The 19,815-nt window shown below is 33.8% G+C and overlaps 1 protein-coding gene across 1 annotated transcript; it reads right to left on the minus strand.

Moving 5' to 3' along the window:
- Positions 1-955: 955 nt before the first annotated feature.
- On the minus strand, positions 956-11,496 carry LOC110458043 (zinc finger protein ZIC 4-like). Its single transcript, XM_021509587.1, has 2 exons — positions 10,373-11,496; positions 956-1,686 (listed from the first exon to the last, which is right to left on the minus strand). The coding sequence occupies exons 1-2, from the start codon at positions 11,244-11,246 to the stop codon at positions 1,163-1,165; spliced, it is 1,398 nt and encodes a 465-aa protein (XP_021365262.1). The 5' UTR covers positions 11,247-11,496; the 3' UTR covers positions 956-1,162.
- Positions 11,497-19,815: the final 8,319 nt, after the last annotated feature.

Consider the following 19,815-nt stretch of genomic DNA (forward strand, 5'->3'; position numbering starts at 1 on the left):
GATGTGTATTGCTTGGACAAGGGGACGGTGATATTCATGTTGTTTTATAATGTTATTTCAAACCACGAGTAAGAGATGTGTTTTCTGTATGACTTTCATAAACCACTCCCAGAGGCAGATGTTATATACAAAAAAATACCTTGATTTATTTAACATAAACGTTCTAACGTTTTAAACAGGGTTTCATGTATCCTTCCGTAGATTAAGTGTAGAATCAGTAAGATAGCAACTAAACCTCAAAGTTTGTCTTGTTGTATCGTATTAACACAAGTAAAAGACTTTCTAATAGATTGCCCTTTGTTATTTTTCTCTTAAGTATGGTAAAAACTGTAATATAGAAAATTGTAGAACTTATTCATCGGAGAACAAAACTGTTTTTCAATAAACTGCAATGTTTATAAAGCCAATGGCCCAATATAATTAAATATAACCTTACATAATATGATTCTAACGTTTTCCTTACTACAATATTGTTTCAAACCTCGTGAAAAGAATGTTTCATCTAACCCGTTTTCATTAACGATTACATATCACTGCCATATTGTAAATATGTTTAGCACAAATATCATTTAAGCAATATTGCAACGCTCAATTGACATCCATTACTCCTTATTAAGCAACTACGGTAGCATGAGTGTTAAAAAATGCTTATTATTAATGGAATCGTCCTGATGAATATTACTATTTTTAATCAAAATAAATGAAACATTAATACCAATAATTACGTTCTTGGTTAATAAAGCAACGTTCTGCGTTTGATTTAATTAAATATGTTTAACTTCAAAACATGAAAACCTCGCTTAAACCAGTAGAGTATTACCGATATAGTATTCTCAAAGAATGTAATGTAACTGTTACTTGAAAAACATTTGACATTATTAAATTATAATATCTATTTCGTGATTCATTAAAAGAATTAATAAAAGAATAATAAACTAATATTTTTCCATTAAAACATTGATATTTTAATAATTTTTATATAATATATGAATTTCTATATAATATATTTATATACGAAATATCCAATTATTGTTTACAATACACTTTACAATCTTCGCAATGAAGACTATCCATAACTTTCACGACTTTGGAACAATGAACGACACGTTTTCTTCAGATCTTTGTAACAGGTCACAATGAAAACACATTACGCAGCTTCCTGTTACGAATATTGCATGATGGGCATTGGGTGAAATGATGACAAAGGTGCTATAGAAGGGAATGATGCGTGTTCTTTAGAAGGGGCAGAAGTCATTGTTCGTGGGTGGCAAACAAACCAGTCATTTAATTTAGGCACTTCCGGTACAGGAATTCCATTATTCTGATCCATATGTGACGTCACAGCGGATGACGTCAGAATGGGTTTCGATTCAGGAACACTTTCTGCTGAAGGCGGAGATTGGTGCGAGTGCATCGTGACGTCATTTGAAGGTGTTGTCCTTGACACTGATTCACTGCTCTCTGAGTGAGACTCCGAGTCTGATTTCTCCATGTCAGGGGAGATGTCCCCGTGTATTTTCATGTGTTTACGTAAGGAGCTCGGGTGAGTATAACTTTTGTCACATCCCCTCACTCGGCAGTTGTACGGCTTATCACTCGTGTGCACGTGACTGTGCTTCTTCCGGTCGGAACTGTTCGCAAATCTTCGGTCACATCCATCGAAATCACATTTGAAGGGTTTCTCTCCTGCAAAATATAAATAAAGAAATTTCGTTACCAACCGAGAAATTATATTTTAGAAAGTAAAAGGTATGAAGTGTGTAATCGGTTCATATGTTCTGTCATTAATGATAAATTATGGTTCATTGTCTAATAGGGAGAGACCTGGGAGCTCTTGAGAGAACACTTCTATCGTCGCAAGCTAAACAATTTTTGTGATATATTTTGATGTTATTTATTTGTGGGATAATTTATAAAAAGAGGCATTAGGGTTCTGGAAAAATAAGCTAGTTAGTTCCAATATCATTCGCATGCGTCAACTACGTAAACCTACAGATCGACGGGACGTTAATTAATACCATTTTTCCGACGTAGGTATAAACTTAAAACCTCTTTTATTGATGTGGAAACATATACTATGTAGTGTTAAGATAAATGCCCTCTGAAGAGTTGAAAGTGCAAGGAAGCTGCTGGAATGTCTGGGGTTTTCCCTTCTTTTATTCTATATAATTTGATATTACAGCTGTATGTGTAATAAGCTTTTGTAATAGAACTGAACTCCCGGTATCGCGCTCAAGGAATAGAGATTTTCGGATGTCTAAGACACTTCCATATGGATAACATTGCACTCTTGAGTTCCACGTGCGAATAGAGCACTTGGCCTTGAAACTGACATCACAAACTATGGAATGTTGTAAGAATGGGCTCTATTCGGACATATCTAGCACAGGAAAGTGGTCTACTTAAGCCCAATTGATCTGTGAGAAGGACTTGGTCGACCTGTATACACAACAACGCAGTGTTATTCACAGTCACATAATGGTCTTATCGACTTAATGCTGCGAGGCTGAATGGACAGATGACAAATAAGTTCCTCGACATTGTAAAAGAAAAACGTCGGCTTTTGTTGAGCAGAGAAGACTAGTGTGTCTGTTCTATATTCATGTGGCAACGTTTTTATATAACAGGTGAAATATCTCAACTTGTTTCCTTGGACTGAACAAGTGTGTGTGTTTTGTTTCTGTTTTTATCTTGAAGTGAATTATTATCATTGGTATATTGTACATTTAAATTATTAATACCGATATCTACAGTATATTTACAATACATTATTAATGCTGATATCTTCTATCAAAATGTCCCTACCATATAAGTGTTTGTGACATTATTTGGTGATAAATGTATAGATGTTCGCTTATCTTATAAATGGACAAAAAATCATCGAAAGGAACAAAACAGTTTATCAGAAGCAGAAATAATAAAAAAAAAATGTCTGTGTGTGATTGAGGATATGCAAGTAGATTATTGATGAAAGAAGTCTACCGAAAGAGCTAACAATGTGAAAATTGTTGGAGCAAATTGTAACTCCTTTCATCAATTTACCTATTTTTATTTATATTTATAAATAAATGAAAGACAATTCCATCATTGAAAAGAAAACAAGCAGTGTTTTCTATCACAAAAGTCAATAAGGTGACTGAGTGCGAATCATTACAGGAGAGACCCTGACGGAGCAACAAAGAAAAGAAAAAGCAATATTTAGAGGCAGAACAAATAGCCTAATAAATGACAACGAACAGACAGACGAATCCCGAATCTATCCGAGTATTACAGTCGTATCTTACGTCTGTCAGCCCAGTGAGCTACAGTTGGGAGAGTTAAAACGTCAGGGTGGTGATCCTCCACAGATTATACACTGTAAAAACATTAGCCCATTAATTCTGTCTGTATGTACAAACGACATCGGGCTCCACCCACTTTCGGTTTCGATGGGTAGGGACTGCGATAAGATATTGGACTATGACTGTGATAAATGTTTTAATATGTTCAGTTTTGAATTTTTAGAAAGATTAATTTTATTTAAACTGACTGCGTATAGAACATAAAACTTAGCCTACTACGACAGATATCTTCAGCGAATATGTTTTATATATTTTACTCTGGTTTGAAGGATACATGCTATGCACTCTGATATTTTTTTTTTATAGTTTTTAATGATTAAATTAACGATTGATACAATTTACGCAAAGTTTACATTAACAATACAATATTAAACAAAACATAATAGATATGATATGAATTTCCACATAAATTAAAGAGCGTTCTACCATACACAGCCTATTTCATAGTTGTTCAAAATTGGTTTTGTTTCTTTACTTTCCCGAACCTTTAAAAAATAAATATATCACATTTATTGGGATTGAATGAATTGAAATAAATACTTTTAAAAGTAAAACAAAACTGGAATGTCTTCAGACATTTTATTTAATGTAAACAAGCGTTGTCCGGGCTGTCCCTGTAAACGGTGTGGTTTAGTTAGCTATGGTTGAAATGCCCCCTGTGGGATGTCGACTTCGTGATCTGCTGTCGACCCCCTCCCCCTCGCTAGACGTAACACCGCCTGGGCGAGCTGCTTCTCCTCCCCCAAACAACCTGTTCCCCAGACGGGCCCGTCGTCCGTTATACAATATCAGCTCTATGATTTTCCCATCAGGAGCTCCATCAACCAATAATCCAGTTGTTTTGACTCTCCCGGGGATTATTTCTTCTGATAATTAGGGCGGCGCGTTCGAATCGTGTAATTGATCAATAATAGACGAAATGAACATCACTTATCATTAAGTTCCCGTAAGCAAAGTTGGAACCGCCGTCACCACGTCGTCGCGGCGTAATCGATATGTACTATGTCTTTAAATCACGGAATTTTCCGGTGATAAATTTGGGAGTAAATGGTTCCAAACCGACGGCAATAAGTATGTGTGTACGGCGGAATTGGATACAAGAACTTTATTCGTTAGGTATTACGCAATTCCCGTTAGTTTAACATCTCTGCAAAGCACTGTAGATACCTGTATGGCAATAAAACTGGAATATACAATGTAGCATCTGGGTTATTTTCTTAATTTGGCTATTTTTACTTAATCGCTGTGCATAAAATGCATTTGGCTTTGAAAACTCAAAATACAATGTCTATTTTATTTTGAGAAACAATGATTGACAGAAACAATTTATTTGGTCCAAAATGGGACCAAGTAAGTCATAAAAGTCGGCAAGCTACACAAGTAATTAATATATTATAATTTTCCATCTTAAAATTTGGATCAAGTTCAGCAATGATCTTTTTAAATACTCGTATACTCGTACATTATTTTTGTAAAGAGACCAAGAGTGTTGAGCTAAATTCTATTAGAATAATAAATATATGCTACTCGTACATTATTTTTGTAAAGAGACCAAGAGTGTTGAGCTAAATTCTATTAGAATAATAAATATATGCTGTCTCATTGTGTATAGATATATACACACTCCCATACCGATATATATATAGGATTACTGTCAATTATCAACACAATGTAGGATTTTACATAACACTAATTGAATAGCATAATGTTCCGATTTTCTTCTGCTGATACTTGATACTTTCATTATACGACAGAGCACACCAAACCCATTATTGTTCATTACACAAGCGACTACTAGTTAAATTGCTCGTCCTGCCCAGATAATTATAACAGAAATTCTATATTCCTTATTATATTTCTCTCGAAGCACACGTCTCAGTTTTCATTTTAATCCAGAAATCTCTTACAATACCCCCAATGTTTACCAGCAACATAAGGTTAAATTGTACAGTGGTCACCGTAACGCTGGTCTTGTTATGTACACTGACCAGTGTTACAGGGATGTGAGACCCTCGTCTAGGCCACTTAACCACACGTTTGTTTATTAAATAATATGATATGAAACATATCATTAATATATATACGAATGTATTTTATTTTCACCCAAAGTAAACTTTACATAAGTAACAACACATTTAGTTAATGAGAAACTATTTCATTGTAAACTTTACACACAGGTGAGTCTATAGGCGTCCTGACAAAATGTTAATAAAAGCCGTACTATAATATCTTACGATTACATAAAAAATGTAAAACATTAAAGTCGTATTTCATACAACTTGCCTCAGGCTGTGGTCGATATATCTCATTGACAAATCTTTTAAGGATTTATATTTTTTGTTTTCATAAATTGAATTGCTAACCATAATGTGTACTTTCATATTGTTAAAGCCTTTTCGTTGTATTTCATACACAAAAGATTTAACAATAAGATTTAACAACTTTCTCCTTCCCTACATATATAACAATAATTTAGTCTAGTTAAAAGTAAAAGTTAGTTAAATTCGAATTATTGACAGAATATATGAGTGAACTAGACAGTTTCTAATTTTAATGGCTCCAGTGAAGACAACACAGGGACAAAATGGGTTAGTACTGACTACTCAGTTTGTCCACCTTTCATGTCTCGTTATACATTTTCCCTTCTTCTATCATAGTGATTTCTTTTGAGGTATACATACATATAGCTTCAATCTTACGCCAAACAGCAAATACAACAATGTATATCATCAAAGTGTATTCAACAAAAAATATTTACAGATAATAAGTAGATTGTGTAAAGGGTGTCACGGGCAGATATGAAGGTATTATTTATCAATAATGTATTTTATGATTCTTTAATTTTCAATTTTTATATTTGGTATCAAAACGTCTCTCTTTTGTTCTTTCTGTTTATTATAAATTTAGGTACTGTTTTGATTATTTGAATGTTGCAGTTTTTATCCTAATTTCCATCACTTAAAAGCATAATTTCGGAACTTGAATTGCTTAACTTCGAAAGATAAAATTATGTTAAAAGAATGATGAGAGTCACCCCCCCCCCCCTCCATATCAACAGAAATCCGAGGATAAGAAGAGGAGAGTTAATGGTATTCAATCCCTTATGTATATAATCCATATTAAATATATTAAAACAGATACAATACTACAGTCTAGGTAGTTTTTATCATAAACTCTACTTTAAATAGAGAATATTCCTTTACCTTCCAGTTTTATTTATTCTTCAAAATACAGTTGCTGGTATTTACCTGAGAATATTTCCAACAAATATTATCCCTAAACCACATTAATAAATTAACTTAATCATTCCATGAAATCTGTTCAGTAAACTGTTCATTAAGAGGTCTGACAATTCTGATAGTATTTCTCCTTGTAACATGTTTATTGTATAAGACATGATAACAAATTAATTCAATGCCCTCCCCTCAAATTCTATAACCTGGTATTTATTGGCAAAACAATGTATTGTCAAGTTTTCCCAAATTCTTATTAATCACAGACAACTGCAAAGTTTATTTCCAATTGTAAGGAAGGAATAGCATTGTTTTCATAAACTAATCTATAGAATTAACTGGACAAGTTCTATACAAAACAACTGTATATATTTATTTGTTTAAATCAACCAAACAAAAATGGATATGGAATTCCTCTGAAATATCAGTAAACGTTCCTCAAATATACCTATAATGTTGTTATATTTTTCTGAAATATTACTTTCAAATAAGATATTGGATATTTCCCATTTCTTACCTGCTTTAGATGTATATCTATGATTTGACAGTATTGTAATATTCCTCTTTCTATAAGCAGTACCTAACACAGCCTATTCACAATGTCTGGGTTACATCCCTCCTAAATCTGCTCACTAACTATATTAGTTTACATATCCCCTCCTACCAGCTTAACAGCATCGGTATCAAACATCTAATTACACATCTAATGTCAATAATCATTACTAGTTCCATCAGTTCATTAAGGATTTGACAACATTAGATACTCCTTCTACAACTTCAGTTACAGAGTATATTAAAAACATTTCTTTAGGGAAAATTATTTTCAAATTTACATTTAGTATCATTTTACAAAAACAAAATACTTTTTTTAAAACGCAAAATATTAATTATAATAAAAAATTGAACGGTACCTCCTGTTCAGATAAGATTGAATATTCTTTGAGTCACATCATATATTATGAAGAAGTTTTCTTCCACGAATAAAATAACTTATAAGTAATTTACTTAAATTCATTGCAATTACTCATTGGTGTACATAGCGTCCCATATAATATGATTTAATTTAGATATTCTATAACAATATCATACTCGCGGCTTGGCTAACAGACCAATTAACGATATCAAAGGCATTCAAATAGAAAGTGTATTAGAGATTACGACTTGGTCTTTACCGACTTAAGTTGAAGCCACATCCCTTGTAGGTGACGTTCCTCATCACATATAACCTTCCTAAACATATGTACAGATATTATTACCTCGTCAAGAATGTTCATATAAAAATTAAGCACACCTTCTATACCAAAGCTCTCACTACTTCAACAGTTAAAGAACGAAAACGAATCTCATATTTAATATAAAATACCCATGGATCAATTATCCAGTCATTAATTATTTTTCCTTTGATGTAAACCGCCTTTAAGACAGGCCCGAAGTTGATGAGGAAGACATCGAGAGCCGGTACATGTAGCAATAATTACACTAGCTCACTTCAAACGTATCAACCATATTTTCTGTTTCCCGATTCTAAGCATAGCTTAAAAAGCAGAAAAATGGAGAAAATGTGACCGCGGAAATCTCTAGCAAACTAGATCAAAGTTGAGGGCATTTCTGTCGAAATAATCATCACGTTTTTTATATGTGTTTTCCCATCTACAATAGCGGACTTTACAGAGGCGTAGAGGAGTCGTTTTTCATACGATCTGCACCGGTTAGGGATATGTTTTCAATATATATCGAGGGCACATAATGACGGTTGGAAGCGCACAGGGAAAATACACACACTCAATTTCTCACGGGGGGACTTGAGGAGACTTTGGTCGAAATAACATCTGCCTTTGAGAGTTTTGAGTTAGCCTCACCGACGCAATATCTGTATGTAGACTATATACTACTATACCGCCATCATCATAGAAGACACAAGTGCCTACATAGCATCCAAACATGGTCGGGAACAAGACAACGCGAAGCCGGTGGGAATTTGTAAATATTTATAATGGCTACTTGACGACGTTTCTTCCTATGGAGGGACACGGTTGTGGTGTTTTGGTGGGCCACAGGGATATTTAGTAACATGACAAATGTACGTTTCATATGGTAAACACATTTTAAGATGTGGTTTCGCACTTAAAGACTTTTAAAACAGCTGATGGGAATTCTTCATAAGAGTTTTACCAACAAATAAAACCCTGTAGAACACGACCCGGCGTTAGATTCTCGGAGCTGGTTTATTATTTTGACACAAGCATAAATAATGTTTGGGGTTGTGAGTGGTCTTTTAACACAAAATGATTTCCAAATGGTGTGTACCAATAGACCTTGTCTTAGCGAAACATAATTGTTTAATATTGAACAAAATATATGAAATCTTATATACTATCTACATATATCAAGTCTGAAAACCCTGCCCACCAGTTATAAGCACTGAATACACCACTTTCTTGTTATTTACAATTATGAAAAATTTCTTGTTAAACAACCAATAAGTGCTGTGTAACAAGAAACTGTTCATAATCCATACTTATCAACACGAAGAGAATGTTAAGAAACACTCCTGTTATTTACGTTTTATAAATGATGTTATTCTGTAAAAGTCTTTTTAAATTATTTTTTCCAAAGTTGACACATTACATTGTTCTTCTGTTCCCCATCATATTAACCTGCTTTCTTGAGAAGTGTTATTTAGCTCTGACGCAAATAAAATATAATTTGCATTCCAATTAATCTGATATTGTTAACATATGATAGGCTTCTAGCTGATATGATAACGACATCATTTGAAACACAACTTGCCTGCTTTCCGATTTGTTGTTTTTATTGTATAAAATATTTCAAATAAAACATTTATTTATATTTTGATTACAAAACACTTAAAATTATTTATATTATGATTTATTTAAAATTTAAAATCTAAAAAAATCTTAAAGATTCTGAATAAGGTATCTATCGTCTTCACTTGAAGTGGACCCCTTGAAATGGAGTAAGTATACTACTAGATACTTAATGAAGATCATGTGTCATTAAAATCTTGAGCACACTAATTAATACAAAGTGGACCATTACTAGATAAATAAGAGGGAGGATCTGGTTCCTGGGTTGATTTCATTAGCCATACAGCCACCGGTGGTAAAGTACACGTCATATTATATTACGAAATATTTAAATCATCAATTATTTCCTCCATGTTTTGGGTTAATAAAACCACATTATATTTTTCTGTAACAAATTAAAACAGATTTGGCTGATGTTTAGTTTTCCTAATAACATTAAAGAGTTGATTTACTAAATCAAGTTGATATTATTTCATTAAATTTCATTGAAATATTTTATAGATTTTCATTATTAAAATTACGTTTCAGTCGACTTAAATCACACTAACATTGAATTTTAAGTATACAGATGTGCGATTTTTGTTCTGTATAATTTCAACATGATATATTTCATAATTTAAAATGGACGAAGTTAGTTGATCGTTCTAAACGATGATTTGTCCAACAATATTCAAATCCAAAGTTTCAAATACGTTTACAAATTCCACCAGTCTTTTTAATCGTTCTTAACTTCATGTTTTCTGTCCAAAATTATATGCTAGTTTAATATAAGTTCTTTATTGTAAATTTACACGATTTTCCCTTGACCATTTACCCAAAATCCTTCGCCTTTTGTCATATCACATTAATGTAAATGATGATAACAATCATATATAGCTTACATCAGTTTTACACCAAATAATTGTCGGTTCGGTTCACCATTTGGTTTATTTATTTATGTAAATATTACAGTAATTTCATATAAACCTACCCGTATGTATCCTCTTGTGAATCTTGAGGTTCTCACTGCGGGCGAACACTTTTCCACAGCCCGGGAATGGACAGGGAAACGGTTTCTCTCCAGTGTGGACACGGATATGGTTTACTAGTTTGTATTTGGCCTTGAAGGGCTTGCCCTCCCTCGGACACTCCTGCCAGAAACAGGTGTGGTTGGCCTGCTCCGGCCCCCCGACATGGTCAATTGTGATGTGATTCACAATCTCATGCATTGTAAAGAATACTTTGTTACACGGCTTCTTAGGCTCCGGTTGGTCCGTATCAATCCACATGCACGTGCGTTCCTGTTTTATAGGGGGGCGCATGTATCTGAAAAAGGGGCCAGTCCCGTTCTGTAACATATTTATAGGGTTCATAAAGGGCTGGTTCTCGTGACCGTACTGTTCCGGTCTCGTGGCCGGATTTAGTCCCATTTGGTCATTTCTGGAAATGTACTCCGGACTATGTCCCGACATGTAGTAGCCAGGTTGACCATGCATGTGCTGTCTTGGGTTATGATATGACGTAACGTCGTGTAGTCCCTGTAGTAGGACATGCGGACTCACTTCCTGATGATGTTGTGAGTGGAAGCCACTGGACGGCGGAGGAAACAACATCCCTGGACGAGAACTAACGTTACTGGACACATCACTTCCAGAAAGTCCAAACTCCGCCGTCCGACGGAGGAATAATTCCCTAGAGTTAAGATTTCCGACGTTGCTGTACGGTACACCGTATCCACTGGTCTGACTGTTATAGTAGCCGTACTGTTGATTTTGCACCATGGCGCTACCCTCGGGGTGCCCGTAACCTACCCCCGGGGATGACAGATGCTGGGGATCGCTGCGCTCCACAAACGTACCGATCATCGCGGAGCAAACATCAGGCGACAGATGACAATTGTCAACAGAAAGTTTCTTTTTATCACGAAGTCACAGTTATAATAAAAAATATTTGTTTGTTATATGAATTTAGGCACAGATATCCCGCTATATTTAGTCCAAGGCTATGGGTATGTACTGAAGTGTCGACTTTATCGGGAGTTTAAAGTAGACAAAACTATCAGCGGTAACATAAGCAGACGATCGATGAGTGGAGAGTATCGCCGACTAACTGTGAACTGTGCTGGAATGTTTTCAGGCCAAGTTGTTTGCTCGACGGGTTGCTTAATCGTAAGTCCCGCCCCTCGCAGTCGGCGATTGGAGCTCGTGCGATTTGATTGTCAGTTTGCCGATCACCACTTTAAGCCTTAGGTTCACAGGGACTTCTAGGCATTTTTAATCCTGAACAAGAATTAAATTTTCTTGATTTTGTTTACACGATCTTCACCACATTAAAGTATCATCTGAATTTCATATTTATCACTTAGTCAAGCTGGGGTAAAACTACAGGGATTTCTTTGTGATGAGATGATAATTTATTTTTTGTTTACTCGGAAATATTTATCAATCTAATGATATTTACAGCATTCTTAAATGACACATACTAATATTACAGTAACTTGAAATCAAACATGTCATTTCCTTAATCGTGAAGAAAAAAATATAAAATTCCAAATGTAGTGTGCTAGAATTCACATTTAAACCATGCTTCTTTTTGAAGTAAAAATCCGGATTCGATTAAAGGATGTTAAATAAATTTTGATGAAGAAGAAAGCAAACAGATTTTATTAAACTGTAGAAGTCTAAATGCTTACAGTGCTTAAAGATACTGGCACTACATTCCACTGGAGCATACCATATAAAAAGTATACTTCTCTTATTTGATTACAATAGAAGTAATCGTATCTACTAGTTCTTACTCAGGGCTACGAATAATATTTATTGGGAATAAGGCGTTTTCAAGTTTAATCTGTTTGCTCATGATAAAACAATATAATATGATTTATTTCACACGCAGAATACATGCATAAATAATCAGTCCTCTGTGATGATATCGCATTCTAAGAAATGTGATAAGATTATGAATGGTGTAACACAATCTATTTTACATCTAACCTATATGTTGAATTTCCGACATCACATTAAAATATTAATTGAAACTGAATAAAAAAATATTTACAATTTAGATTTTTCTGTGATTTTCACAATTAATTAGTGGCACATAAAAATTGCTTTGTTCTGAAAATCACGTGAATTCTGGTAAAATATAGTTTCTAACTGTAGAGAGTGATAAATTTAAACCACAATAACACAGAGCGTAGCACCTACTGGCGCCCGTGCACATTGATCTATACAACTTAGACATACGTTCAGTTCTGTAAACAGTAATGCTGTTATATTGCAGTATTATAAGGTATACTACATCTATGTTGTGTATAATACAATAATGCTGTATACGTTGCAGTAATATAGACAATATAACAAGAACTAACTTTCAAGGGTGATTTTAATAAAAATAAATAAAAAAATCGCATTTTATTTTCCAGATCTTTCAATGATGAAATCCATAAAGTAAACACGAGACAAAACTTCTGAAACTGCTTTTGAATATGCGATATTAGTTTGGTTTGGTTTAATTTTGTTAAACGTCCTATTAACAGCTAAGGCTGTTAGCGTGTGTGTATGCAGGAGACAGGGTATGCTGGTGTGCTACGATGTGAGTGGTCATTACTAAAGATGTCCTTTCTCCACCTATATCAAGGAGAATCTTTAAGACATATACATGAGTTAAATGTTAAGATAGTTTGAACATATGTAACGATTGAAATTAATTTACTTTAAAGTGACATTTTACACACTTATGTTCCACGACCGTAGCCATTTCTAACCACAGGTGACAATTTCCTTCAAATTGGAATTCTCATGTAGTGTTATTCACAAGGTATTTCTTCTATAGTCGTATATTTTTGTTATTCGCGTGGTTTGATAACTAATTATGTTGTTATTTTCATAGTTTGTTCAACGTTTTGTCCATAGTTGTCTCCCTTTTCACCACCCGGTGTTACCTCCCTTTATTATTTGCCCTAGAATGTCTTTTAGATCTAAACGTGAATAAACTATCCGATGTTTTGTACAAATGAATCAGATCAGTTGAATTTAGTGAATCTCAGCGACATTTTTCACATGTAATATTCACGACCTTAGACCACTTTAACCACAAGTGACAATTTCCCACAAACGGAATTTCTGACGCAGTGTTATCCATAATGTTTTTAAGAATCATATATTTTTGTTATTTACATGGATTGATAAATACGTATTGTTATTTTCATAGTTTGTTCGACATTTTATGTAGTTTTCCCCTTTGCAACACCTGGTATTATTGCAAATTTGTTCTAATAAGAATTAACATTTGATAATGAAACACACATTNGCCTGTAGGGCTCGTCTGTAAGGCCTGCGAAGTTGACGTACCTGTGAGTCAGTTACAAGTATATAATAAATATTATAAATTTGTTCTAATAAGAATTAACATTTGATAATGAAACACACATTTTACGTATTTTGCCATTTTGCTGTAAATGTTTATTGAAAATTGGATTCAAAGAAAAGCACACTTTTGTCGAATACTATTTTTGTGTAAAGCAATAAAATCGACATAACAAAAATAGAACCTTAACAACTCAACCCACATAACATGTTATTTATCACATTTTATTGTTTGCGTGTTGATCGTGTATCATTTACTTACCTTTTATATATAGACTTGTTTGCCTCATTATTAAATTCAATATAAGCAACAACACATTATTATTATCTGACACAAAACAGTAATCAACAGCATTATTTTTTCATTCAATATAGTTTGAATCAAGAAATCATAACATGTTTATAAGTAAATATTAGCTTTACGATAGCTACATAAGACATGTTCATACTAAATATTAACTTTACGATAACTACATAAGACGGGCTCACCCTAAATATCAGCTTTACGATAGCTACATAAGACGCGCTCGCACTAAATATTAGCTTTACGATAGCTACATAAGACGGGCTCGCACTAAATATTAGTATGCTTTACGATAGCTACATAAGACAGGCTCACACTAAATATTAGCTTTACGATAGCTATAGATAGGAATGGCTCACACTAAATATTAGCTTTACGATAGCTACATAAGACATGTTCATACTAAATATTAGCTTTACGATAATTACATAAGACAGGCTCGCACTAAATATTAGCTTTACGATAATTACTTAAGAGAGACTCACACTAAATATTACCTTTGCGATAAATACATAAGACGGGCTCACACTAAATATAAACTTTATGATAACTACATAAGACGGCTCACACTAAATATTAACTTTACGATAAATACATAAGACGGGCTCACACTAAATATTAGCATTACGATAGCTACATAAGACGGGCTCACACTACATATTAGCTTTACGATAGCTTCATAAGAATGGCTCACACTAAATATTAGCTTTACTATATTTAGCTCCTTAAAACGGATTCTCACTAAATGTCACTACTTAAGACGGGCTCACACTAAAAGCTAGCTTCATGATAGCTGCAAAAAGTTACAAAAAGGATGCTTCATCTTAATTATTTTCTCATTTAAATTTGATTTGATTTGTGGAAAACCTTTTGATTCTGTAAGGACTGCGGAGTTGACGTTAAAGAAAGACAAATGCTCTATCCTGGTTTGTGTGAGTCAGTTACAAGTATATAATACATATTACAAATTTGTTCTAATAAGAATGAAAATTTGATAATGAAACACACATTTTATGTTATTTTTCCATTTTGCTGTATATGTTTATTGAAAATTGGATTCAAAGAAAAGCACACTTTTGTCGAATAATATTTTTGAGTAAATAATATACAATCGACATAACAAAAATAGAACCTTAACAACTCAACCCACACAACATGTTATTTATCCCATTTGACGGTTGGCGTGTTGATCGTGTATCACTTACTTACCTTTTATATATAGACTTGTAAAGGTCATGTATACGGAACCGTAGAAATAACGTAATAGAAGCACAAAGTCATGATATGAGCAATATTACAAGTCCACTAAAAATAAACAACAACACATTATTATTATCAGACACATAACATACGTCATACAGCATTTTTTCCTTTTATATAGTTTGAATTAAGAAATAATATCAAAATGTCTATCATAGTTAAGACGAAGGTTTTACAAAACTAAATGTTCGCTGTAAAACATATGCGCAAAGCCACCAGGAAACACTCGCTCAGTTTTAAATTAAAAGTTTTTATCCAATTAAAATAGAGAAATAACTAATTTTCTGGTTCGCGACGTCAAACTGTGTTAATTAAAATAGGAGGTATGTTTGTTTAAAACCCAATATTTTCTTAATTTTATCTAATTAACAAGAAATGTGGATAGCTTACCACGTGGCTCCTTACTTAGCAACACTACCACGCGCCAGAACGAGGCCAATACATTCCCTAGAACTCTTTAAATAATTAGATTAGAAGGTTTAAATGTACGTACCAATGCACGTGGCTGATTTAAATATTACGTATGTTATGACGACAGTGCTGAGACGAGACAAGATCTATCTAATATAATTTCTCCGGGACTATTACGGATGTAGCGAATTTATACCCCGCTGATTGTAAAAACTAATACGTGAACATTTGACCTTAGAGGACTAGTTTACCCCTCCCTACCCCCCTTTTTATTCATCTCTTCCCCTACCCCCGAGCTAACCTGCTACACGACCTACTCGGGTAACCAATAACTAGCGCAGTGATCTTGACATACGATGGGAAATGTTACCCCTTCGGATTATAAAAGATGACGAGCGATAAGTGTTACATATTTGACCACAGAGTAATGCATATGGTTCGACTTAGCCGTAACAGACAGTACGGTACTGTTATAGCACCATATGGAACACGACTAACCACTGTGACGTAACATTGCGCTGACCAGCAGTAATTGATACGATGGACGTGACCATGTGCTGGATTAATTCGAAAATAGAAGCTGATATCGCGTTACGATAAAATCCGAGAGTATTGTTTGTCACGCAACTTGATAACTAGTTTACGTTTAGTAATAATGATAAACTGGTGATGTTATTATTCACACATTATCATTCCCGCATGTCAATTATATATATCTTATCTGAAATATTACGTAGGTTACCAGGGCCGCTTCCATTCATCGCGATCCAAACGGTTGAACCGGTTTGAACAGAGTTGTTCGTTTATGAAATAAGGTCAGACCTAGTAATCTTATGCTGTTTTCAGACGAGCCTTGACAAAGCTTTGCAAGGCCTGCATAAACACGTGTAGGTCCGCCAGGATTTATACCCGAAAATGCTACATTTATAAACGGACAAACCGGTTGTTTCGCATAAACGAACAGGCCGCTGGGCGCGTAGCTGCCATGTTAGCAAATAAGCAGTTGCGTGTACTTCAAAATCCTCAATTGTACTGTTTTAACTTGTATTTATTGTGTGAAGTCCAAAATAATTATTCATTTGAACAGTAGAAATTCTGAAACAAAAATGAATACGAATAAAACCTAAGTATTGAACAAATTAAGCATTCAATTATTGCAAACCCACCACATAACGCCACACTTTTTTTTATTTCAATATTTCGCGGGTTTGGGTGTTTCCCTAAGATAGCTAGTTGATATAATGGAAATTACATGTATATTTCATTCAAATTAAATATGCAAATTATTGAAATAAATCAGTTATAATTTTTTCTGAATTGAACACAATATGATTATATAAGCTTGGTTGCCAACTCGGGTATCTGTAATAACTGTTTTATCGTAATGAAGTATGTGGTCCGTTCTCTTGAATATTATTATAATCGAAATATTAAGCAATTGCTTTTTGTCTAATCATTTGTACATTTCAATGCATTTTTAATGCAATTTTAATTATGCAATTTTAACTTTATCCCGACTGTGACACCACAATGAATAATACGAAGGTCCTTAAACAGCTTTTCTCTTGACAAATGGTATTTACGTCTGTATTGTTATTAATTTCGAGAACTACATTTTCATATGTTCGAAAGAGGGACAGTTTTTCTAAAGAAGTCAATCACATTGAGTATTATAAAAAGTATCTTTCAAAACGTTTTAAATCCGAGAAAATCGTGCTCTTTCAGAAGTGTAATAAACGCTTTAATTTTTTCGGTAACATTTTCTTACAGATACAGATAAAAAAAAAAGGGGGGGGGGGGGGTTGACACGTTAAACGCATCTTCTTTGTCTCTTTTGTACTAACCTTATTGGTAGTATAACGGTGACCGTATCTGCCGAATACTCATGACATAAAACAATGTTATTGAAACTCGAACTGGAAGAAAAATACACTTTCGGAGAAAATTATACAAGGCAATGCCAGGTAGTATAGCTCAGAGGTCGGTACCATATGTGTCACCTTTGAAGAAAAGACTTTATTCTGATTGCTGCAGTCTACCAAGTCGAACACATATGTACCAGTATCGGAAGAACTTCTATGAAGGACCCGCGTTCTTTCGGTTGAGTTGTGTACTTTAATGTTCTCATAGCTGGTGGACGATTTGGATCCAACGAGTTGGTAATCAGATTCGCAGAGACGATTTCGGTTTGCCTCATTGTATGAGAAAATAACATGTGTCTTTGAATTAATTAAAAATGTAGGAACGACATGTTTTGTCGATAACAAGTCATAGCAACTCATGAATCACTTACCGTTGTTAGGTAGTCACTTATCGTTGTAAGATAATTATAATATTATCTTGATAGTTACACCAATGACGTTGTCAAATGTTTGATTTAAACATATTTTATTGCCCTTTTAACATAGCAATGGAATTGATGATTTTAATTATCATTATTACGTGTTTATTTCGCGTCATTACGTATTTTTTCGCGTTATGACGCGTTTGTTTGCGAAATTACATGTTTTTCGCGTTATTACGACTTTCCAGTATTTTTATTTCTTATAAGTGACCCTAATAGGCTTTCGTAAAATTGGGCACAAGTTGTAAAATTTTTATCAAGCTCTTTCCCTGTACAATAACATAACTTACAAAATTTCATGATGTTTAGCAATACGACAATAAGCTATGTATTATAAATTAATTGATATGTTGACATACATACTCCCACACATTCACACCCACACCCACACACACACACACACACACATGCGCACAAATATAAACACACACATAGGGGAGTGAGAGGGGGAGGAGAGAGGGAAGAGGGGGTTACAGAGTTCGATTTTATAAGATCACTGGATAAGTACTGCAACAATACAGTAAATTAAAAATAAACACATATTAGACCACTAAGATGTTCCTTCTCCATAACAAATGTTAAAGTTAACGTAGAATTAAAGTTATGATAAAATATGCGATCCGGTATGACGTCTTCACAAATAATATAAACCTACTTTTAATTTAAAATAAATGTTATTCAAAAGTTAACTTTATTTAAAATAATGAATATAATACCGTTTCAATGATAGAACAATCTTTTCGGAACCACACTACGTTGAATATTGATCAACATTAACTAATCGTCATTTCAATAAATAGTTGACATTAATCCGAGTGATGGTTTTTGAATTAACTTGACACGTGTGTCACCGTAGAGGCAATATAGGATTAGATGTACATACACTTAACCCTCCTTATTCAACTACAACCCACCATTTCGTAAAGTCGCGAATCCGGGCAGGGGATCTTCAGAATTACAAATCTGAGTCACAGTTAATTTAAATTAATCACAAGTTTATAAAATTCAAACAGAAGATAATCAATATTCATCTCGGACTAAATTGAATAAATATTTCCAGATAGTTAGGAATAATTTGTAAACGTTGGTTCGATATGGCCCATGTTGTATCTGCCAGTGTTAACTTGAGATAAACAGAACGATTTCTATAATATTCCTATAGTTACCATATTGCGAGGCTGGTATGAGAGACGCACTACAGTACTGATAGCGAACAGAAAAATGTGACGGATTTGATCGGATCTGCGAGGTGTATATTACTGTTATCTCCTGTGGCAGGTGTGAAGGGAGGAGGTAACCAGACTTACGACCAGCTAACCACGAATCCGTTAACATACCTGTCTTAAAATTCCATATATATTATCAGGATGCAATGTATTATAGTATAGACACATTCAAACGATTAAATCATGATTTAGAAAAGAGAATTATCTCATACACTTCATTGTTTACATGATGATCATCACTATCATGAACTATCAGGATAAAGTACATTAAAGATTAAAGATATTACTTGTATAAAAATATATAGTATTTGGAAGAAAAACCGCCTTGTTGACAGTAAGAAAAGAAAACGTTTCTATTTCTTATTTATGGGAATTATAAATTTTATTTGCCTGTAACTACCCCCATAAAACAGTAACATACTGTTACCTGGTAAACTATTAATTGTCAGGTATTTACGTGTTACATGTGACATGTAGCCACGATCACATTCTTTATAGGCAAGAGTATTTTGGTGTAATAAT

The sequence above is a fragment of the Mizuhopecten yessoensis genome, unplaced genomic scaffold, assembly GCF_002113885.1.
Source record: "Mizuhopecten yessoensis strain PY_sf001 unplaced genomic scaffold, ASM211388v2 scaffold9409, whole genome shotgun sequence".
NCBI lineage: Eukaryota > Metazoa > Mollusca > Bivalvia > Pectinida > Pectinidae > Mizuhopecten > Mizuhopecten yessoensis.